General features: G+C 37.5%; 1 protein-coding gene across 7 annotated transcripts in view; it reads right to left on the bottom strand.

Moving 5' to 3' along the window:
- ANAPC1 (anaphase promoting complex subunit 1) overlaps positions 1–24,125 on the bottom strand; it is a 98,411-nt gene that overhangs the window by 65,051 nt on the left and 9,235 nt on the right. For all 7 annotated transcript variants that reach the window (XM_045446884.1, XM_045446890.1, XM_045446889.1 and 4 more), the window contains exons 4-17: positions 23,763–23,814; positions 23,433–23,533; positions 22,668–22,750; positions 21,291–21,364; positions 18,811–18,956; positions 18,367–18,587; positions 17,460–17,669; positions 14,554–14,649; positions 13,050–13,140; positions 12,878–12,943; positions 8,979–9,113; positions 4,156–4,296; positions 2,735–2,795; positions 435–622 (exon numbers count right to left, since the gene is read on the bottom strand). In XM_045446884.1, coding sequence (XP_045302840.1) covers positions 435–622; positions 2,735–2,795; positions 4,156–4,296; positions 8,979–9,113; positions 12,878–12,943; positions 13,050–13,140; positions 14,554–14,649; positions 17,460–17,669; positions 18,367–18,587; positions 18,811–18,956; positions 21,291–21,364; positions 22,668–22,750; positions 23,433–23,533; positions 23,763–23,814 — 1,665 coding nt within the window. The remainder of the gene's footprint in view (positions 1–434; positions 623–2,734; positions 2,796–4,155; positions 4,297–8,978; positions 9,114–12,877; positions 12,944–13,049; positions 13,141–14,553; positions 14,650–17,459; positions 17,670–18,366; positions 18,588–18,810; positions 18,957–21,290; positions 21,365–22,667; positions 22,751–23,432; positions 23,534–23,762; positions 23,815–24,125) is intronic.

The raw sequence follows: 24,125 nt of genomic DNA, 5'->3' as shown, positions 1-24,125 counted from the left end.
GCTACAGAGAACAAAAATAAGCCACGAATCAGAAGACACAGTCTAGACCCAGTTTTGAGCAAATCACAAGTCTGTGATTTCTTTGTGATTCAGTTTCTACATTAATAAAACCAAGATGATTACTACTAATCCTAGCATAACTTGTAGTCGTTTTATAAAGATGAAATGAGAAATTATAGTCAAACATGCTTTACCATGTTATAAAAACTCAATAATTATAATTACTAGTAAAATGTTATCATTAAATATTAAATGACATTTGATTTACCATATAGTAGACACGATAAGCGTTAGTAGTATTCCGTTTTATTAAATAAAGTATACCTATTAGTAAATTGATCTATGTACTCTAAATATTGTATTACCAATTATGCAAAAATTACATTAGTAATAACAGAATAACTCAGGAAAAAAAACCAATTATGTATACTTACGTTTCGGGTCCATGCTAAGCGGTCTGTGTTATAACCCATCATGTTCATGAGACAAGTCACAAATAAATTCCACTCGGAGTGATAACTGGGTCCTCCCGGAGCACTGTGGACACTGTACCACTTGACAAGCATCTGAACAGCTATTTCTTTTGGCAGGATGAACTTAATTGCTTGCAAACATGTTTGCACTATTAAAAGTAAAGAATAATTTTAGTATGCTTCCCATGCGGGCATTTCTTTTTCCCTTTAAGAAAGTTTTCTAACTACTTCTGTGTAAGGGCCAATTACTCTGAAAAGGGAACTGTCACTACCAAGAGGGAGCAAACATTACCTTGCCGATAATCTGAAATTTAAAACAACTACTAAATTCAACAGGACTTCCAAGAGGTCTCAGGGCACCTTTCCACTTGCTAATTGTGGACCAGAAATAGAAAACCAACAGTCCAGCTTACCTGAGACAAACGGATTTATATTCACCGCCCGGGCAATTATTAATAGCTCCCCATTTTGATCTCAAAAGATTCCAGTTTGGGGCACCTTGGTGGCTCAATCAGTTAAGCGTCCCAAATTTTGCCCAGGTCATGATCTTAGGGTTCATGAGTTCGAGCCCTGCATCAAGCTCTCGGCTGTCAGCACAGAGCTCTCTTTGGATCCTCAATCTCCCCCTCTGTCTGCCCCTCCCCCACTCATGCTCACTCGTGCTGTCTCTCTCTCAAAAATAATACATACATTTTTTTAAAAATATATTCTAGTTTGGACAATAAAGATCATTCTATCAAAAACACAATTTCTACATAAGTTCAAATAAAATACTGCTTAAATATGTATGTAATATTCAATAAATATGTAATATTCAATATATGCCACCTCAAATAGCAATGCTTACCTACCGTTAAACAGTGTTCTGCATGAGTTAACATTCCTGTTAACCAAAACTTTGTAACTTTTAATTATTTCTGACACCATTCAATTTATAAACATTCTACATGTTTTTGTCTTAAATAGATCAGTTAATACTACATAATTTCTACCTTTCTTATGGACTCCACACCATTGGATAAATATCAGTTACAGTGCTCTGCTGTCCTACTACTGCTGTGAAGAGACCTGGGTCTGCTTTTCATACCAAGTGCCCCCAAACTACAATGTTTTTGCATTCTCACATCAAAAGAGGATCGTTTTCTTCCTTTCCCATTGTCACCAGGCCCATCCTCAGCAGCATATCCTTTTTCTCATCAATTTACTATGTGTGTATACATACAGCAAAAATTAGAGTCAAAGAGAATAAATGTTAGAAAACCAAATAACCACGTTTGTCATGGTTGAATCCAAAGTAAGTGTAAACCAGATACTGCCTGAGGAGCTGAGGACACTTAAAAGTACAGAAACTTATTGACTTCTGCTTGGCTATAAGAGTAAGATTTTACTCTGTTTTCATTTATTTTATGTAATCCGTTATTTGTTTTTATATACTTTGTTTAGGCTTACACTTCCAAGGCACATAACCTTGAAATTACTGGCTAAATACCTGTTAGAAAAGCAAGGTATCTCTACACCTATTCATAGTATCATTTTACCACACCAATGACAGATATTTCCTAAAATGAAAAAGTCATTCTAACCTACTTACCAAATTCCAGAAATCACACACAATCTGCCAATGCTTTGCTTTGGCACTTAGATTTTGAAACCAATAGATGTTGTGAATTTTCTTATACGTTCTTTTCTTAACTTACAATTATTGACAAATCCTTTCAATCCTGAGGTTTTCTTTACTATTCTATCTTCAGAAATACTCTCCACCTAGTATTTTCCAAATTGTATTTCAGTAATAATTTAAGCAGACTCCAATTTTATTAAAATATGTCTGACTGTATTTTGACAATATTAAGTCTTATTCAATTAAGGCAATTACGTTAATTTCTCAATTTATGTAACAACTGATTTATTTTATGATTAAAAGCCATCACCTAGGACAAAAACTATTTTAGTTGCTTAGGTTTCCCTGTTTCTCAGATTTTCTTGTAAGAGGCACGTCCATATATTATAATCTCACCGCATGGCATTCTTCCACCTAAAAATCTCAAGAGAAAAAGAACCAGTGTACCCCACACAGAGTGGACACTGAAAAATGCTCCCCAGCTCTTCACAGCTTCTCTGCAAAGTGAAAAATTCAATCCCATAATTTCAAAAACAGCAAAATTTTTAAAATCCCAATTACTATTATAAATCAGCAAATACTACAAATCTCACCAATCAAACTGAGAATACATGGAAGTGAGGTCTGACCTCAAACATACCTAATTCAGAGGTGGCAATTTCAGGAATAGTAATCCTAACCATGGAGCCGTTACTCAATTCCTAAGGGGAAAAATGGAAATAAACAGGAGCAAGTAAATAGAATTTGTGCATTCTAAGTCTTTGAATGTCTTAAAAATGCTATGCTTTGTAAGACTGTTTGCCTATCAAAACAAAATTCAAAGAATAAATGAAAAACAAATATTTTTCGAAAAAAAAGAACAAAAAAAGAAAAACAAATATTTTTCAAACAGAACTGAATCCTTCCAAATTTCAGAAACTATAAATGTGCTTATTTAAAAAATATTTCCAGGGCTCCTGGGTGGCTCAGTTGGCTGAGCTTCTGACTTCAGCTCAGGTCACAATCTCTCAGTTCATGAGTTTGAGCGCTATTACATAGGGCTCGCTGCTGTCAGCGCAGAGCCCGCTTCAGATCCTCTGTCCCCCTCTCTCTCCCTCCCCCCACCTCTCTCTCTCTCAAAAAAAAAAAAAAAAAACTTAAAAAACATTTCCAAAAGTTCTTGTTTTAATGAAATGTCTAATTTTTATACGCTGAGTCACTATCACTGCAAATTAATTTTTAATGAAAAGACAAAAGTCAATAGAAAATTCAACTGTTTGAACAAGATCCATTTTCAATAATTTTTTAATAATGAAACTTTAGAAAAACTGAGAATTACTTTAAAGTAAAAAGGTACAAAAAATAACACACTGCAAGAGATTTTAAAAATCATGAAAAAATGCTTTCATTTTTCAGATAAAATTCTGCATTCTGACAAATTTGAAAGGGCATCCCAACAAGTGCCCTCTTCAATGCCCATCACCCATTTTCCCCTCTCCCCCATGCCCCATCCACCCTCCTTAAGAGTCTCTTGTGGTTTGCCTCCCTCCGTTTGTAAATATTTTTTCCCCTTCCCTTCCCCCATGGACTGTTAAGTTTCTCAAGATCCACATATGAGTGAAAACATATATCTGTCTTTCTTTGATAGACTTATTTCACTTAGCATAATACTCTCCAGTTTGATCCACGCTGTTGCAAATGGCAGGATTTCATTCTTTCTCATTGTCAAGTAGTATTCCATTGTATATATAAACCACATCTTCTTTATCCATTCCTCAGTTGATAGACATTTAGGCTCTTTCCATGATTTGGCTATTGTTGAAAGCACTGCTATAAACATTGGGTACATATGCCCCTTCGAAACAGCATACCTGTATCCCTTGGATAAATACCTAGTAGTGCAACTGCTGGGTCGTAGGGTAGTTCTATTTTTAATTTTTTGAGGAACCTCCACACTGTTTTCCAGAGCGGATGCACCAGTTTGCATTCCCACCAAAAGTGCAAGAGGGTTCCCTTTTCTCCACAAGGGATAGTCATATTTCTTAAAGAGCTACCTACTCTTTTTAATACAAATATACTTACCAGAGTTACTCTGTTACGGACAGGGTCTCTTATAGAATGAATATAAGTTCCAAGCTGCTGGAAAGTACAATCCTCATTATAGAGAGAGTCATGAAGTTTGGAAGAATCCCTCAGTTCTGCAACTGGGGAGAATAGAACAACCTGTAAAAAGTCATAAATACAACACATATGAAGTATTTTTGTAGGAATTAAGGATAAAGAAACCTTTTTTTACACATGGTCTACCCAACAATTTTACGTAATGATTTAAAATCATTCTGCTCTAGATACGATGAAGTGCCTCTCAGCTGGCAAAGATCTTCACCCAAAGCAACTAGAAAAAGTCAGCAAAATAGCAAAACATCTGATCAACAGGACTGGAGAGCTATGGAAACAACCCAGACCTGAGGGGCCAAGATGCAGGAGAGAAAGAAGCGAGTCACAGGGAGGTAGCCCGAAATTCTTACACGGCTCTTATATATACACTGCTCTTCCCAGTCTTGGCATTTGCAGTATCTAGCGAGGATTTGGTAGGGAGTACGGATATGCTGAGTGTGCACTGAAGGGCACCACTAAGAAGAAGAGGAGGCAGCAGCACTTCCAGCAATCTTACAGGGCTAGACACGTAGACTGTAACTTGGGAAGCCAAGACAGAGAGGACTTGAGGATCTAAGACCCCAGAGAGAAAGGAGAACAATGAAAAAGCAAAGAAACAAGACAGGTACAAAGTGGTATTTCCTCTACAGACAAATATTTGTTCTGAAAATATGAGAACACTTACTTGCTCGATTGTAGACATTCAAACAAAAAACTTAATTGATCTTAGTTACTCATTACATGCAGTCCTAACTACTAACCCTTTCTATGTCCCTATAATTCAAATTACAGGACATCTCTAAGTGAATATCTTGTCAACACTGACAGCCAATCAAGTATATTTATTAAATACAAGCTTCTACTCCCACAGCTGCCACAAAAACTGAGTTCCGCTGGTCCTGAATCTAAGTCTGGTGCACAGTCAACCAGAGATGTGGAAAGCCATTGGCCAATGTGTAATACTGTGATCTTGTCACCTCGTGGCTACCACAAAGACACTAACCATCACAGCTTAATGGAATTCTAAGAAAATTGGGAACAATTTTACATTATAAAAGACAAAAATTCTTCCAAATCACACAAAACTCTGACACTTCTCCTGCTCCCTTTTGAATGTTCCACAAATGTCCTGGCTTAAAGGGAAAAAGCTCCACACTACACATATTTAGAAAATAAAACTAGGACCTAGACATTAACTGACACAATTAACTGCTGGTACCACACTTCATTTTGAACTTCCCCTACACATCTGCACCCAAATGTCTCTCAAATACAGACCTCCTTTCTCCAGGCTTCTAGGTAAGCATGGGTATCCACCTAGCTTGCTCAGAGAACTCTGATCCTTGTTCCCCAGCACATCTCCCCAGCACAGCACAAAAGCAATCTCTGACAGACTCTGCTATTTCCACTTCTCCAGATCTCTTATGTCACTCCCCTCCTTTCCAATAGGCTGCCATAACTCCAGCCCTCTTCCCACCTCCTGAATGAACACAGAAAACACTCAGAATTTCACCGGTCTATCTTCAGTTCAAAGACAAACATCTAGGGGCGCCTGGGTGGCTCAGTCGGTTAAGCGTCCGACTTCGGCTCAGGTCATGATCTCACGGTCCGTGAGCTCAAGCCCTGCGTCGGGCTCTGTGCTGATGGCTCAGAGCCTGGAGCCTGTTTTGGAAGCTGTGTCTCCCTCTCTCTCTGACCTTCCCCTGTTTATGCTCTGTCTCTCTCTGTCTCAAATAAATGTTAAAAAATAAATAAATAAATAAAATAAATAGACTTAACTTTAAAAAAAAAACAAAAAACAAAACAAAACAAAGACAAACATCTAAAACACAGATCCTGGGGTGCCTGGGTGACTCAGTCGGTTAAGCATCCAACTTCAGCACAGGTCATGATCTCATGGTTTGTGAGTTCGAGCCCCACACTGGCACTCTGCAGTCAGCACAGAGCCCACTTTGGATCCTCTGTCCCCCCGGAACTCTCTTGCGCACGCCCTCTCTCAAAAATAAACAAACATCCAATTAATTAATTAACTAAATTAAATTAAACACAGATCCTAACATTTATAATTCCATCCTCAAAAACCTCAAAAAATCTTCTGGCGACAGCATTCAGAATAAAAACCTTTTCATCCTCTCTGCCTTTAAGAGCGTGTTAGTAAGAGTATAAACAAGCTCTAACATTTACTAGCTATATGAGTTTAGACGTGTAACCTTCTTATCCCTGTATGTACCCATTTGTAAAATGGGGACCAGTATCTTCCCAACAAACCCATTCTGAGGGATTAAATGAGTTTATACATAAAAAACACTACAGTGCCTAGCACATAGACTCAAAAACAATTTATTATTACCCACTCCCTACCCTACCCCACCCAACAGGCTACTTGTATGTTTTTGTTTTTTTGTTTTTGTTTTATAAATGAACTGTTTATGGGGTGCCTGGGTGGCTCAGTCGGTTAAGTGTCCAACTTCGGCTAAGGTCATGATCTCACAATTCGTGGGTTCGAGCCCCACATCAGGCTATCTGCTGTCAGCACAGAGCCTGCTTCAGCTCTTCTCTCTCTCTCAAAAATAAACATTAAAAAAATAATAATAATAAAATAAACTATTTTTGAGAGAGGGAGAGTGAGAGTGGGGGAGGGGCAGAGACAGAGGGAGACAAGGGAGCCAAAGCAAGCTCTGTACTGACAACACAGAGCCCAATGCGGCGCTCAAACTCACAAAATCAAGAGTCAGATCCTTAACCGACTGAGCCACCCAGGCTACTTGTACTTTTATAAGCATTCATTCATTCCACAGACTTGAGTCTTGCATGCTACAAGATAGAAATATGAATATGAAAAAAAATATATATGAATATGCATAAAAAATGTTCAGCACTTAACCTGCCTCCACACCCATGCCTATATGATTCCTCTTTACCCCCAAGTACCCCTTTCCATCTACAGATATCCTACTTATCCTCAAGGTCCAAACCAAGTCAGACACACCTCTCAGATAGAAGCCTCTGGTTCTGCCACATCAACCCATCAGGATATAACTCCCTATCGGCAAACCTGCTGTGCTACTCTCTCTTCCTCATTTGTAAGTCTCAATACTCTACCTTAAAATATCATTTCTCATGCAGACAGTACGTCTGTTCCACCCAAATCAATTTATGAGGTTCCTAGATGAAAAAGAATGTATTATTTTCATCTCTGTAGTACCTTCCACATCACAAAGGAGGTCAATATGTATATTGAACCATCTGTGTTTGAAAACATATATATTCTACAAGTATTAGCTAAACTTCCAATTCTGTCATTTTTAAAACAGAAAAAAACCATAGGAAGAACTAATATTTTTGACCAAACTTCTTTATTTTCTTTAAACATTTATTTAGTAAATAGACCTACCCTATAACCCAGCAGTAGCACTGCTAGGAATTTACCCAAGGGATACAGGAGTACTGATGCATAGGGGCACTTGTACCCCAATGTTTATAGCAGCACTTTCAACAATAGCCAAATGATGGAAAGAGCCTAAATGTCTATCACCTGATGAATGGATAAAGAAAAATTGTGGTTTACGTACACAATGGAGTACTACGTGGCAATGAGAAAGAATGAAATATGGCCCTTTGTAGCAACATGGATGGAACTGGAGAGTGTTATGCTAAATGAAATAAGCCATACAGAGAAAGACAGATACCATATGGTTTCACTCTTATGTGGATCCTGAGAAGCTTAACAGAAACCCATGGGGGAGGGGAAGGGGGAAAAAAAAAAAAAAAGAGGTTAGAGTGGGAGAGAGCCAAAGCATAAGAGACTCTTAAAAACTGAGAACAGGGGCGCCTGGGTGGCACAGTCGGTTAAGCGTCCGACTTCAGCCAGGTCACGATCTCGCGGTCCGTGAGTTCGAGCCCCGCGTCGGGCTCTGGGCTGATGGCTCAGAGCCTGGAGCCTGTTTCCAATTCTGTGTCTCCCTCTCTCTCTGCCCCTCCCCTGTTCATGCTCTGTCTCTCTCTGTCCCAAAAATAAATAAACGTTGAAAAAAAAAAATTAAAAAAAAAAAAAAAAAAAAACTGAGAACTGAGGGTTGATGGGGGATGGGAGGGAGGGGAGGGCAGGTGACGGGCACTGAAGAGGGCATCTTTTGGGATGAGCACTGGGTGTTGTATGGAAACTAATTTGACAATAAATTTCATATAATAAAAAAAATTTAAAAAAATAAAGTTTATGAATTAAAAACCAAAAAAAAAAAATTTTTTAAAAATAAACATTTATTTAGTTTTGAGAGACAGCGAGACAGAGCATGAGTGGGGGAGGGACAGAGACAGGGGGAGACATAAAATCTAAAGCAGGCTCCAGGCTCTGAGCTGTCAGTACAGAGCCCGACACGGGGCTCAAACTCACAGACTGTGAGATCATGACCCGAGCCGAAGTCGGACACTTAACTGACTGAGCCACCCAGGCGCCCCTGACCAAACTTCCTTAAAACACTATTAATTTGGGGGGGGCACCTCGACAGCTCAGTCAGTTAAGCATCTGACATCAGCTCCGTTCATGATCTGGTGATTCGCGAGTTTGATCCGTGCTGACAGCTCAGAGCCTGGAGCCTGCTTTGGACTCTGTGTCTCCCTCTCTCTCTGCTCCTCCCCTGCTCACTCCCTGTCTCTTGAAAATTAATAAAAACGTTAAAAATAAATTAAAAATAATAAAATAAAATAAAACACTATTAATTTTTGACGATACCTAGTTTGTTACTTACCTCATCCAAGGATCCAAGTAGTTTACCGAGAGGCTTAGGAGTACTGACACTGTCAAGTGGAGTGCTGGGCCGAGGCATTGTGTTAGACATTGTCAGGGAAGGAGCTGGCAGCCCTGGAATGAAAACCTTTCCCACCTGTAAGCAATGAAAAGATGTGGACAAAAATACTAGCTTTAAGGTATCATACCCTTAAATAAAGTGTTATGGCACACAAGCATATATTTCTTTTGACATACCAAATTTTACACACCAAACACGACTAAAAAACAAAAAGAATTAAAATTTTAGTAATGTATTAGATTCCACCATCCAACTACAAATATCTTGGTATCATTTCTCTTGGTTTGATTCCTTCTCTTCATTACTGATGACTTCCTTCTGGCAGGAAGGAAGGTGAATGCTAATACAGTCACAACGTTGTACAAAATTCCATATACTATGCATTTTCCTACCATATTGGTGGTAGAGACAGCAGGGACAGAAGCTTTCAGAGACTATAAGCAGTAATCTTGTTAACTAAATCTCCAGGCAGAGAATGGACATCAATTACTTTCAAGGGGCTAAAAAAGTGGGCTGAGTGTTGCTCCAGAAATTAAATCTAACATAATCCAAACTGTGCTCTCGAGCTCATAATGTGCCTTCCTTCATAAACTCTCAAATATTTCTTCTTCAAAAAACTTTATCTTAGCTATCCATGGGGTTCTCAGGAAAAACACAATAGAAATTCACATCCACACAGGCTAAAAATTCCCAAAAAGACTCAAAGGAAATATTCAGAATTTAAGTGAAATTCTAACAATATCCATATATGTCAATATACTACTCAAAAGCTAATAAAATTATAAACATCACCCAAGCAAAATCTTCAGGATTAAAAACCAAAATGAGAGTGAGAACCAGTATATATAAAGTTTTTAAAAAGCTATGGGGTCGGGGGGCGGGGGGCACGCCTGGGTGGCTCATTCGGTTGAGCCTACAGCTCTTGATTTTGGCTCAGGTCATGATCTCACGGTTTGTGGGTTTGAGCCCCACTTTGGGCTCCAAGCTGACAGTGCAGAGCCTGCTTGGGATTCTCCCTCTCTCTCCCTCTCTGCCCCTCCCCTGCTCACGCTATCTCTCTCTTAAAATAAATAAACATTTTTAAGAAAACTTTTAAAATGTTATGAGACCTCACGTTAATGAAAATACGGAGTAAGCACGTTCCATGCTATTCCTCCCACTAGTTACAACAGAATTTGCACAAAATTGTTAACACAATGGAATACATTGGCTAGGAGCCAAAGAAACAGGAAAAACCTAGGATGATTCCCTAGGCATTTTTGTTTCTTTCACTCTTTCCATAAGGAGGTCTTAAGCTCTCAAGGGGCCTGCAACCCAGAAATGGCCACAGGTGCAAACCAAGAGGCCCCAGGTAAACCTTGCTCTTTTTAAACAAAGTGTCAAGAAAACAGTGACCAAGCAAGACAGAAACATCTTCACCATGCCTGCCCCACTCCAGGAAAACACTAGGAAAAAAAACCATTGCCCTCAGGCTCCTCCTTATCAGCAGCTGTGGTCTGGAGACTAAGAGCAGAGTTCTACTGTTCCCTCTGCAGGTGGCGTCCCTCCCCCAGCATAGGGACAGTGAGCCAAGCCTATCTTGCATGGCTGCCTGCATAACTAGGTGGTATCTCCTCCCCTCCTCATCAGGAACTGTAGGGGCAGAGACTGTGGACAGAGTGCTGCTTTCACTGCCAAGAGGCAGCCCGTCTGCACCTCCCCAAGGTGTGCAAAAGCTATGAAGGGGGAGGAGCACTGGCTTTCATCCTTATTCTACAATAATAAGGCAGCATACCTCTCCCCTTCCATCGTCCACAGAAATTGTGGGTGAGGCACTATGTTCCATCCCCACCCTGCAATAACACGGCAGTAACTCCTCTCTGTCCCAACTAGGAAGTGAGAGGAAAAATGGAAAGGAAAGAATCAGAGAAAAGGATTTCTTAAATATGTGTATGAAATCCTGTGCAGGCCTCTGAGTGAGCCATGTGTGAAACTGACCAACAATGACACCGTAAAAGATGTGAGAACTAAACACTGATCTGTAACACCATTCAGTTCTCAGGCTGTCCTCTGGGTAGCACAGAAGTTGGTGCTGACCACAATCTCATTAAGACAACTGACAAAAGAAAAAAATACAGGCCCCAGAAATACTGCTCTCCCTGGCCCAAGAATCAGGAAAGAAGTAGCCTAACAAGATCAAAAACTTTTAGACAATAACCAACCTACTCCAGACAAACACCATGGGAAAAACTGTGCCCCACCTCTCATCCCTGTCAGCAATGGCCAAGAAGGGTACCTAGACTTCCATTCTAACCAGCTGTAACAAGGCACAAATTTGGAGACAAGTTTAAAAAAAGAAGAAGAAAAAATACAAACAGAACTACAGATTCACAAGAATATAAAGCAGCGTTCAGAACACTCACACACCACTGGAGGCAAGGGTAAAGGGAGACGTTGTAGACCAGTACAACCGGTACAACTTAAACCTTGGATGACAATTTGGCACCACATGGCCAAGATGAATATGCATAGACTCAGAAGGTTAAGAGATGTGTGTAAGAATTTTTTTTAAAGCATTATTAGAGGAAACAACCAAAGTAACACAAATACTAGTGCCGGTAAAATGGTAAAAGTTTTGGTAAAACCAAAGGACTACTATGTAACAGTGAATGAGTAAACAGCTACACATTGACATAGATAAACCTAAAAATTATAATAATGTTGAACAAAAGAATGAAGTCATATATGGTATGATTTCCTTTATATAAAAATTCCAATTTAAGGAAAACTAAACAATTTACTCCTTAGTGGCATGTAGATAATTGCAAAAAAGCTAGTAATAAAAATAAGGAACTGATTTATTACAAAAGCCTGGATGGTGTCTGTCCAGAGGGAGGCAGGGAACACCCTGCAGACTATAAAGATACTGGCACCATTCTAGTTCTTAACCCGGTAGTGGTTACATGAAGGGTCACTTCATTATTCTTCAAATTATATACACATATTTAAATTTCATAATTTAAATTTGTGAAATTTATATTATTCTGTATGTAAATGTCACAACTGTTAAAAAATATATATATGGCGAACATATTATACTTTAATGAAACTTTACAAAAACTTTGAGACTTAACAAAGCTACCCATACATCAGTTTCAAAACTACATTCTTTTTTTTTAACATTTATTCATTTTTTTTTCTTTCAATATATGAAATTTATTGTCAAATTGGTTTCCATACAACACCCAGTGCTCATCCCAAAAGTTGCCCTCCTCAATACCCATCACCCACCCTCCCCTCCCTCCCACCCCCCATCAACCCTCAGTTTGTTCTCAGTTTTTAAGAGTCTCTTATAACATTTATTCATTTTTGAGAGTGAGAGAGACAGAGCATGAGCAGGGGACGGGCAGAGAGAGAGGGAAACACAGAATCCGAAGCAGGCTCCAGGCTCCAAGCTGTAAGCACAGGGCCCGATGCAGGGCTCGAACTCACTGACTGCAAGATCATGACCTGAGCTGAAGTCGGACGCTTAACCAAATGAGCTACCCAGGCGCCCCTCAGAACTACATCCTTTATAAACTTCAGGTTAACTTTTTTTTTTTTTAATAATCCATCTATACTCACTAAAGGTTCCCCATCTATGCCAGGTTCACAGCACCAATCCATCTAACAGCAGTGAGTCCTAGGCCTCCAAACTAGAACCAACCTAAACTGGAGACGATGTTTTCAACTCTTAGAAAAATCTTCTGCCAAATCCTACAGCCAGGGGGTAACTCATATTAAATATTAAACAAATGAACATTAAAAAATAATAATCAAGGAGGTTGTCCTACAAAAGGATGAAATGCTATATTACTTACCCGAACCACTCCTGTGTATAGCACCAGGTTTCCGCTGCCTTCAAGGACCAGCATGGTATCTATCTTCTGAAAAAAAAAAAAAAAAAAAAAAAAACAAAAATTTTATTTTCCAATCTGTGCAATTATAAAACATAAATATTTTCAACTTCTCAAGAAATGTGCCTGCATTTACCTCCACTGGAGCTGCATCCTTCGCGTGTATGTTGGTGATGGAGCCAAAGATGAGCTGAGTTTTATCATTACTCTCTTGAAATTTTACACAGCTAAATATTAAAATAAAAAGAGAAACAAACTACTGATATGTGCAACAAGCTGTACCAAGCTCAAAGGTATTCTAATGACTGGAAAAAGCTAATTTCTAATGGTTACATATTGTATCATTCCATTTATGTAACATTTTCAAATGACAAAATTATAGAGGTGGAGAACAGATTAGTGGTCACCAGGGGTCAGGGACGGGGGTGGGTGAGTATGCTGTATGGGACTATAAAAGAGCAGCATGAGGGACATCTTTGAAGTAATAAAAAAGCTCTGTATTTTCACTATGGTGTTTGCACAAACCAACATGTGGGAAAACTTCATGGAATCATACAAACACACACAAATGAGTACATGTAAAACTGACAAAGTTTACAATAAGGTCTGCGGATTGTACTAATGTCAATTTCCTTGTTTTGATATTGTACTATAGTTATAGAAGAGGTTACCTTTGGCGAATAGAGTGCAGGGTATGCAGGACCCCCCCTACTATTTTACAACTGCCTATGTTTTATAATTATTTCAAAATAAAAAGGTAAATAAGTGGACAAAAGATCGGAATACACATTTTACCTAAGAAGATAAATGAATGGCTAATAAGCACATGAGAAGATGCTCAACATCATAAGTCATTAGGGAAATACAAATTAAAAACACTCACACCCACTAGAATGGCTACAAAGAGACTGACAATATCTGATGTTGTCCACAATAAAGAGACTGGGACTCTCATAGATTGCCGGCGGGAATACAAAAGGGCACAGCCTATTTGGAAAGCAGTTTGGCAGTATCTTAAAAAGTTAACATGAATTTACTATTCAACCCAACAATTTCACTCCTTTTTCAAGAAAAAAGAAATCATAGATGTCCATACAAAGATTTCTGCTCCAATGTTCATCGGGGCATAATTCACAATGGTCAAAAAGTGGAAACAAACCAAATGTCCATCAACCAAAGAATGGATAAACATAATATGGTGTATCTACACAAAGGACTACTACACAGCAAGAGGAATAAAGAACTCATACATGTTACAACATGGTAGATCCTAAAAATCATTATGCTAAGTGAAAGAAGTCAGCCACAAAAAAAATACATTTTGTATGATTCTATAAAATCTCCAGAAAAGGCAGATCTACTAGACAGAAAGCCTATAAAGTGGTTATTTGAGGTTGGGAGTGAGCAGACTGCAAATCAAACACAAGGGATATTTTTAAGGGGACAGAAATGTTATAAAACTGGATTACAGTGATGGCTATGTTAGCCCTGTATGTTTACTAAAAATCACTGAACTGTACACTTAAAACATGTTAATTCTTTTGGTATGTAAAATATTTCAGTAAAGCTACTTAAGTCAAAAAAAAGCCCTAAGCCCTAAGTTTACTTACACAGAATCAATGGGAAATCTACGCACTTACCGTAACTGGAGCTCGGACTCCACTAAAAAGCACAAGAACTTCTGTCCACAAAGGTCAGACGTAATAAACACTTTTGAGGCCTGTGAATTTTTCTCTCTGTAGTAGATATGGTAATAAAGTGACTGTCAACGCTGGTTCCAAAATCTACCATGGTAACTATTAATGAAAATATTCTGCAAGAAATCTTAAAACCACTCGGGCCAAGCAGTTACAGTGAAGACCCAAAAAACACTTCTAAGATTAGAACTTCATGATCTCTAGGATTCTTTTCAGCTCTCTGATTCTGAGTCCATTCCACAGCTTTTTTGGGGAATAAATTATAATAAATTTAATCATTATCAGTGACCTTTTAAATTCCATATTATTAAAGTTATCTACTGCTGGGGCGCCTGGGTGGCTCAGTGGGTTAAGCGGCCGACTTCGGCTCAGGTCATGATCTCGCGGTCCATGAGTTCGAGCCCCGCGTCGGGCTCTGTGCTGACAGCTCAGAACCTGGAGCTTGTTTCAGATTCTGTGTCTCCCTCTCTCTGACCCTCCCCTGTTCATGCTCTCTCTCTGTCTCAAAAATAAATAAACGTTAAAAAAAAAAAAAATTAAAAAAATAAAGTTACCTACTGCTAAGCATTGCAACCTTGAATTCCTATCCCTTGTAAGGTATAAGGGGTCAGGCTTCTTATAACATGACCTCGCCTATCTATCCTTTCTTCCTCTCAGATTAGGCTCTACTTCATCCATCTTTTTAAAACCATACCTCTAATTCCCAATGATTTCTTTCTGGAGTGGTACAGAAAACCATAATTCTGTAAAATAAGGATCTGCAATATTTTCAATTTGCCAATAGATATGTAAAGACAATGATTTTTAAATGTAGGAAATTTTTATTTGTAAGAAACAAAAACAGAGAAGCTACTTCAACATTGTATTCACAGCCTTACCTTTCTCCAGCTATACCCATTCCCTAACCCCTAAGAAAATGCATTTGCCTTCTGTTTCACAGAGAAGATGCGGCTGTAAGGCTTGAGCCCAATCTCCTGCCCTATGTATCTGATAACCATTCCCATCTTTCATCTCTACCCGCCCACCTGCCCCCAACACCCCCTCTAAAGCCTAATCTCTCCACTTGTGCTCCTTTCTGGTTCCTCGTTCCATTCATCATTTCCTCTCTCCTGTATTTTTTTAATGCTTTCCCTACTTTGGGTATATTCCTTACAGCCTACTCTTTCACATTAAGATAAAAATCTTGAAACATGAGGATGGACTGAATATTAAATCATATAAAGGACTTACTGTTAATTGGTTGGGTATAAAAATGGCACTGTGGTTAGGTAAGATGTCCTTACATTTTAGGGATATGCAGAGAGATATTTAGTCACGAAGACTAATTTTCTCTAATGTAATTCAGCAACAACAAAATTCTCCCTTGACCCTGACACTCCCTCTTTTGTTTCCTCATCCCCATTCAAAGGCAATCCTTAAAATAAACTGTATGTCAACGTTCACTCCCCCAGTCCATATTTACTTCTTCCACTGCTTTCCACTCCACAATCCCTCTCCAAGGGCTCTGGCCAAGGTCACCAGTGAACTCTCTGCCATCCAGGTACCTCCTCTCTGAGCTCATCTCTTAGTGCCACACCTCACCAGCACCTGACAATACTGGCAGCTTTCTTTCTGAAAGGCTCTCTCTTCTTATTTCCCGTGACAACTCTGCTGCTTCTCCCACCTGCGCTCTCCCACTTTGTCTCTCTGTAGCAGTTTTGTCTCTTTTCTCTTTTCACTTCCAAAAACTTAAGTTTCCAACATTTCAGTCCCTAGCCCTCTGACTCTATACCACCTGATCAACTATTTGGAAGTCTGAGACCCCTTATGAGCATATACTGAGTATTTAAACCTTCTCCTTAGGAAGAGGCCTATACACATGTGCACAGGATTACTGCATGATGCCAGCTTCCAGAACCTCTGCAACTGCAAGCTCATCCACAGGCCCTCCAGGAACCCAACTTCCACACACTCCTTAACTTCCAATCCACCTCCTTGCCTCAATCATCACTTATAAGCCAACAACTTCCTTCCACATTTATTGCTCTGCTCTTTCCCCTGAGTTTATGACCCACACATAAAGCACCTCCTTAACAGCCCTCATTAAACAGACCATCTGTAAAGGGTAATCTCTCTCTCTCTCTCTCTCTCTCAAGCCGCCCCTTTCTCAGCACTTGCCCTTCCTTCCTGCACAAGCAAAGCGAGAGTATTTATACATACCACACACTCATACTTCTGAACTTCTGATCCCCCTGCCTATGTGCCCTTCTTCCCTTTCCCACCTGGCAAATACCTATTCATCTTCCCAAAGCCCTACCAAAGAGTAGGCACTTGCCTCTGTGTCACCATCCTTTAGCTGTCTCTTTTTGAACAGGGACAGTGACCAATTTGCCTGTGAACCCACAGCCAGTAGCACACACACTGGAGTGGGCTGAATTAATAAATGATTAAAGAGAACATAAAAGGAGACCACACAGAACAGAGGTCTGAGTTGTGTTTCCCAAAAACAACAGCTGACACTCAACCAACATAAAGAGAAAACGTTAAAAAAAGTGCTATAAAATCCCAGGTTTCTTAATCTACAGAAAAATCATTAATCTCTCTAAAACATCAAACACCTCAAATCTGAGAGATTATTACTACTAAGGAAGAAATAGGAAATGATAAAAGAATATTTTTATAATCACTTTAATATCACTAATATCCTCTATTGAAACTGATGTAGCCTTAACATTTATCTCTGTATTTTTATAAATATTAACAACTGATTATATTAAAAAAATTAAAAGGAAACTTCAGGCAAAATACCAAGTAATTTCTAAGACTTATATCAACATTTTTCTTTGGATATAAAAATATATACTCCAAACCTTATATTAGTAATCGTTTCTGTCCATAAATGGTCAATACAAAGTTCAGGAACAATTGGCTCTGTTTCTGGTGCAAGGAAGGAGCCATTAGAATTACTATTCGGAGAATGAGAAATACTATGTCTCTTTGGAGACTGATTATGGCTTGAAAGGTTGAACCTCTGCACCCCTGAAAAAGAGTGCACTCCTAAGGCAGGAGAATGAGCACGACTGCAAAATAAACAGAGAGAGGGCATCACAGTTAATAAGGCAGGCTGACAGAACACGGTTTCTAATCATACTTTCCAAAACTATGTACCGAGTGCATTCATGGCTTAATCCCAGTCAGAAAAACATTTTTTTAAGGGAATAATTAAATGGTTCACATTAACATATTCTAAAGATTTAAAATTCTTGTTAGAATTCATCCTTTTAAAAACTGAAGCTTGAGTTCGTTTTCTGTCTTAGAAAATGAACTGTTTATATTATTCAAAAAAGGTCCAAACTACATTCCTATATATTCAGACATGTACATACCAACAAAACTATGCCCCTCTATTACCAGATAGATATTAACAAAAACAAAAATGCTAATGCAAATTAAGACCAAAAAAATACATACATATATTTATTTGCAACTAATATTCATCAAATTGCTGTCACTCAGTGGAAGAAATGAGGCAACCAATCTGATGACAATAGGCAGCTTCTAAATAGGACTTATTTTATAAAACTGCCAGGAGACCTAGATGTCTTAGCAAAAATAAAACAACTGGGATAATAGCTATTTTCCCTAAAAGATACCCCAAGAGTTGTCAGCAGAAATTTTAAATCCTTCAAAACATTAAAAGAAAGTTTGAGAAGAAAGTATCTCTTTCTTGGGATATCTTGTTTAAAACAAGGAAACACTTCCACACTTAATTCCCACCTTAGAGCTGCCATGTTGGAAATAGAAGGTGAACGAGAGTGGAGACTGGGTGAGGAGGTCGAGCGACTCTGACTGTGAATGGAGGAGTAATTCTGGAAAGGTGAAGCCACGGGGGAATCTCCTTTGGAGAGGCTTCTGAGGTGTGCTGTGAGGGAGCTACTAGTGGCCACATTCTGTGGGGTTCCCCCCTGTTCAGAGAACTTTAAGACAACATTCTCTTCCTTAAGTCAAAATGATGAGAAGGGGGGGAAAAAAAAGGCAATAATTAGATCAAAAGGGTTATTTCCTGGTGAGAATTCAGGGTAGAAGCCAGTTATTAAAGACACAATATTTTTTTTTCCTAAGAAGCTCAATCCATTTCACAAATGATTCTTCCAAATACATGTGGAAGTTCTCAGTGCTAAAATCCTTTCATATTAACGAGTGACTTGCCTCTATCCTTACCTCTGTTTTGACTCTCCGGAGAGCCCACACAGAATGCAAACTTTGAACAGTGTCATAGGTCATTATAATGGAAGGGTCAGTGTTGAGAAAAACAATTTTCATTGCATGATCTACAACATATTGCACTCTTGATGAACCAAAAAGACCTTAAAGATAAAACAGAAATGACCAATGAATTTCATAAGACAGTTCTTTATGAAGAAACTTCATGCAACTCCTAAAGAGAAACCAAGCCAATTAAGACACAAAATCCGTGATTATAATTATATGTATTTTACATATAATATATATTTGTATGTATTTATTATATATAATTATATATTTTGTATATAATTATATACAATTATATAACCACCCTGAATTTTTAATAAATTTACTTTGGGTACCAACTACCTCAAAATACATTAAAGATAAGAGTGTTACCAGTTTCAATTCCACATACATGCAATCCAATGATGAAAATCTGTGCCTACTCACCATTAAATGAGCCACAGGTAGAAGGTCTGTGACTACTCAACAGCTGACTGATTTGAAAATTGCAATCAAATATTCTGCCAAGTTTCACTGCTTTACTATTCTTCTTCTGTATGAAATCTGTCCTTTATAATAACTATTCTAACAGAGTTGAACAGTACACTACTATTTACTGAGTATATATGCAAAAAAAAAAAAAAACTATATATATATATACACACACACACACACACACACACACACACACACACACACACACACTGAGTATATATGCAAAATAAGTTTTTCCTAGTGAGTTTAGCTTTTACTTCTATAGTAGCCTGAATTGATTTCTATAACCTTATCAGCCAGCTTCCCCAATGATTCCCTCTCAGTTAAAATATTTTTTAAGTTTTAAATAATTATTTTATAAAAATAAGAAGTATTTCATAAAGAAATGAATAAAACCACTCATAATTTCACCATCTCAAAATATCTACTATTAACATATTAGGGAGTATTCCTCCTAGTGTTTTCTCCTATATATGTAACAACTTTTTATGCTTTTACAAAATTAGAATCATACTGTATTCAGTTTTATATTCTATTTAACATTATGAGTAAGCAATTCCTGAAATCATTAAATATTATTCAAAAATATGATCAATAATGGCTTCACACCATTCAGTCACAGACTCTAACATATTTATTTAGGTTGTAACTGTTACCAATATAATATAGAATTACTAACACGCTTTTCTCTAAAAAAAAACAAACAAAAAACAGAGAATAAATAGCTTAGGCTTTGTGGACCCATACTGATTTCTGCATGTTTTCTTCTACAACCCTTTAAAAACATAAAAACTTTAAAAACATAAAAACATAAGCCTTACAAAAACAAGCTATTGGCTGGATTTAGCCCATGCGCTGTAGTCTGCCAAGCCCTGATACAAAAGATTAAAACTTCAATGAAATTTCATATTGTGTGCTTTGGATAAAGTCCCAAATTGGTCAAAAAATATAAACATTTTGAGGTGCCTGAGTGGCTCAGTCAATTAAGCACTGACTTCAGCTCAGGTCATGATCTCACGGCTCGTGAGTTCGAGGCCCATGTCAGGCTCCGTGCTGACAGCTCAGAGCCTGGAGCCTCCTTCAGATTCTGTGCCTTCCTCTCTCTCTGCCCCTCCCCTGCTTGTGCTCTGTCTCTCTGTCTCTCGAAAATAAATGAAAAACGTTAAAAAAAAATTTTTTTTTAATATACATATATAAACATTTTTTCAGTTTTCAAGTCCTCATTATTTACAATTATTTATCACACTTGGTCACATTTAAATTATTAAAAATAAGCATCTAGAAATACCTGTAAGAAGTATTAAAAGTTCTGCATCTCAACAAATTATTTCATTATGCACAGAGAAAGTGAATCACTAAAATTATACAGTACATACAGGCTTAAGAAACTATAATTTTTTCCTCAACAACAACAAAAAACTTAAGTTTATCAAAGTATTATTTATTTACTTATTAATTACTGAGGAACAGAGTCCAGAGCCATCTACAGGTAGGTTAGCAAGTATATCAATATTCCTGATTGATTACAGGTCCTATTTTTTTTCTTAACGTTTATTTATTTTTGAGACAGAGAGAGACAGAGCACGAATGGGGGAGGGTCAGAAAGAAAGGGAGACACAGAATCTGAAACAGGCTCCAGGCTCTGAACTGTCAGCACAGAGCCCAACACAAGGCTCAAACCCACAAACATGAGATCATGACCTGTGCCAAAGTCAGACGCTTAACCAACTGAGCCACCCAGGCGCCCCATACAGGTCCTATTTTTAATAAAAGAATAACTGTTAAAACATGGTATTCAAGAAGATCTTGCTTTAGTATAAATTTCATAATAAAAATGTTTAAACTATATTATTTCTATAAAACAAACCCAATTTTCATATAAAGTTCCTTCAATTTCCTATCCCCCAAACTCAATAAAAAAGCTTATATGAAAGAACTTATAAAAATACACTTACTTCCAGATTTACAAACAAGTGGGGTTATTTCATCTAGTGGATGCAGCATGCTGAACATAGTGGGTAAAGGTTCTCTAGTAATAAACAGATATAAATCAATCACCAACATAAAATGATTCCATTTGTATGCAAATTTTACACTTTGCCTGCAAAAAAGTACCTTCTCCAGATTCCACAAGCAACTAGAAACCTGTCACCTCAAAAAGCAACCCTCTAAACTTTTCCCAGTATCTTCTATTTCATTCCTAGAAATCCCTCCTCTTATACATGGTAATTCTGTGCATACACACACACACACTCCCTCCCTCCCTCCCTTTCTCTCTCTCTCTCTCTCTCATGGAAATCAGTACAGCCCAGGGAATATCTCCAAACAGCTGTCATCACATTACAGAACAGAGTAATGAATAAGCATAAGGCGGTCTTTTTTTTTTTAACCTCTCTTAGTGGCAGTGGGTCTTTGACAACTAAGAAAGAAATTTAGTGTCTTATACCAACTTACAAAGAAGTACAAACAAAACAAAAAGGGAAGGAAAACTTCAAGTAAATAAAAAGGTGGCATTGTTTTAAGGAGTGACTTTTAAGAAGAGAAAAAAAACAGACCTCCTATCTAAACACAGCAAGATTAAAATCTTTAAGCAATTTTTTAAAAACCGTCAATAAACTTTTAAAAAAGGGTGGGGGGGGGGGGCCTGGGTGGCTCAGTCGGGTAAGCATCCGACTTCCACTCAGTTCATGATCATCTCACAGTTGGTGGATTCAAGCCCCATGTCAGGCTCTGCGCTGTAAGGATTAAAGCTGTTAGCGCAGAGCTTACTTCAGATCCTCTCTCCATCTCTCTCTCAAAAATACACATTTAAAAATACATACAAACATACATACAAGTGTCCACTACTTGTACCAGGCTATGACGGGTACTGTATGCTCATGCCCTTCAGTAAGCTCACAATTTATTAGCGAGACAAGGTAAAGATGCTATTAATAAGCACCTACCATTTACTGCACACCTAATATGTACTAAGTCCTATTTCAAGATTACATACATTAGCTCATTTAATCTTTGCACAAATCCTAAGAGTAAATGATCGTACTTCTGTAACAGCTAAGGAAACTAAAGCTAAGAAAGCTCTAATGACCTGCCCACAGTAACACAATGAAAAAATGACAGCGCTAAGAACTGAGTCTTTTTATCTATAGTATGTGGTTGTTTAATTTTACTATGAGGTGAGGTGGATGGGAGGAAGCAGAAATAATTTAGTGCCAAGTCAGAAATAGAGCTCATGGAAATTATCATCATCCCAAACTTTTAGGTGAAAATTTTTACCTCAAAACATCAAAAAAGCCTGAACAATAATATACTGAACTGAGTAAGCTGAATACCTGGGTGGACCTGGAGGTAACTCATGTGTAGAACTGCTTCGTTCAAACAACAACCCATATTTGGTGGGCCAAACATTTGCAACCTATCAGGTAAAAGGATAGGAAAAAACAGAAGTAAAAGAAACTACTCTTCATAACATGTGCTTAAGAAACTATAGAGCATCAGATTTTCTTCCAATTTAATAAAAGCTTTTCCAAACATGATCATTAACTATATATATGTGTGTGTATACGTATATATGTGTACATATATATGTACACACACACACACACACACATATATATATGTATATATATATATATATATATATATTTTTTTTTTTTTTTTTTTAAGTCCAAGACAAAATCAAATCTAAGCAAGAGCTCAATCAGAAATCCCTGCCACTGGCTAATACTAGTACCAAAATGACAATGTGATAAAATTTTAACAATAGCACTAGGTATGAAAAAGATGATGAGAAACAGGAAAAAGACTACTATTGCTTATGTGCTTTAATATTCCAAAATGATTTCTTTTTAAAATTTAAACTGAAAAAATCTCTCAGGAGAAAAAACTCATAATTCAATTTACTTCATTAAATAATTTATTTTTTGTGCAAAGGATGGAAAAATAGTATATTAAAGCTATTAAAATTTGGTTACTTTAAATTAATAAAAATAACATTCTTGATTACTACAAGATATAAGAACAGCAATACTTCTACAACCAATTAATTCAAGAATATTCTCCAACAAAATACAAAAACAGTGAAACACTCAACTTACCTGGAAAGGTAAAGAAGCTATATAATCCTTTCCTTCTATGCTATGCATGTTAATACATGAGCTTTGCAATATACATATGCATTTTTCTACTTCATCACTACCTGAAAAAAAAGGGTACAACAAGATTTATTCATTAAAAAAAAAAATCCCAACAATCAGAAACTGCCAATTCCCAACAGCACAAATTCTTTAATGTACCATGTACCATATAAAAATGCATAGGTTGAACCACTATTATTAGTGACTACATATTTTGAACAACAGCAACAAAAAAAACAAGCAGAGAAACATTTAGAGTAAGATGGAATGAAATTTCAAAAAGAAACTTACTGTAGGCCTTCTCAGATTTATCCTGTGATATGATGAAGTCACACCACAATGCCTAAAATCAAAACAAAATGCTTACCTGAGAAAACTGTACCTAAATGATAACCTATTCACTAATGGCATCTGACTAATAGCAATGACACCTACATCATACCTGTCCCTCCTCATCAGCTCAATATAATATACCACGGGAACAAAAAAGATGATAAAATTAGACTTGATTAATGATAAATATTATAAGGAAAGACAAACTATGTTTGCAAATAAGTTTTAGGAAAAGAGAAGGGAAGACGAAAATCCAAAAACCTACTGGACAGAAGCCCTGCAGCAAAAGTCAATTCCAATAATGGCCCACCCTCTATTATA

Source organism: Leopardus geoffroyi, chromosome A3, assembly GCF_018350155.1.
Source record: "Leopardus geoffroyi isolate Oge1 chromosome A3, O.geoffroyi_Oge1_pat1.0, whole genome shotgun sequence".
Lineage (NCBI taxonomy): Eukaryota > Metazoa > Chordata > Mammalia > Carnivora > Felidae > Leopardus > Leopardus geoffroyi.
The sequence above is the reverse complement of the archived record's forward strand: the minus strand, read 5'-3'. Positions and strand labels throughout refer to the sequence as shown.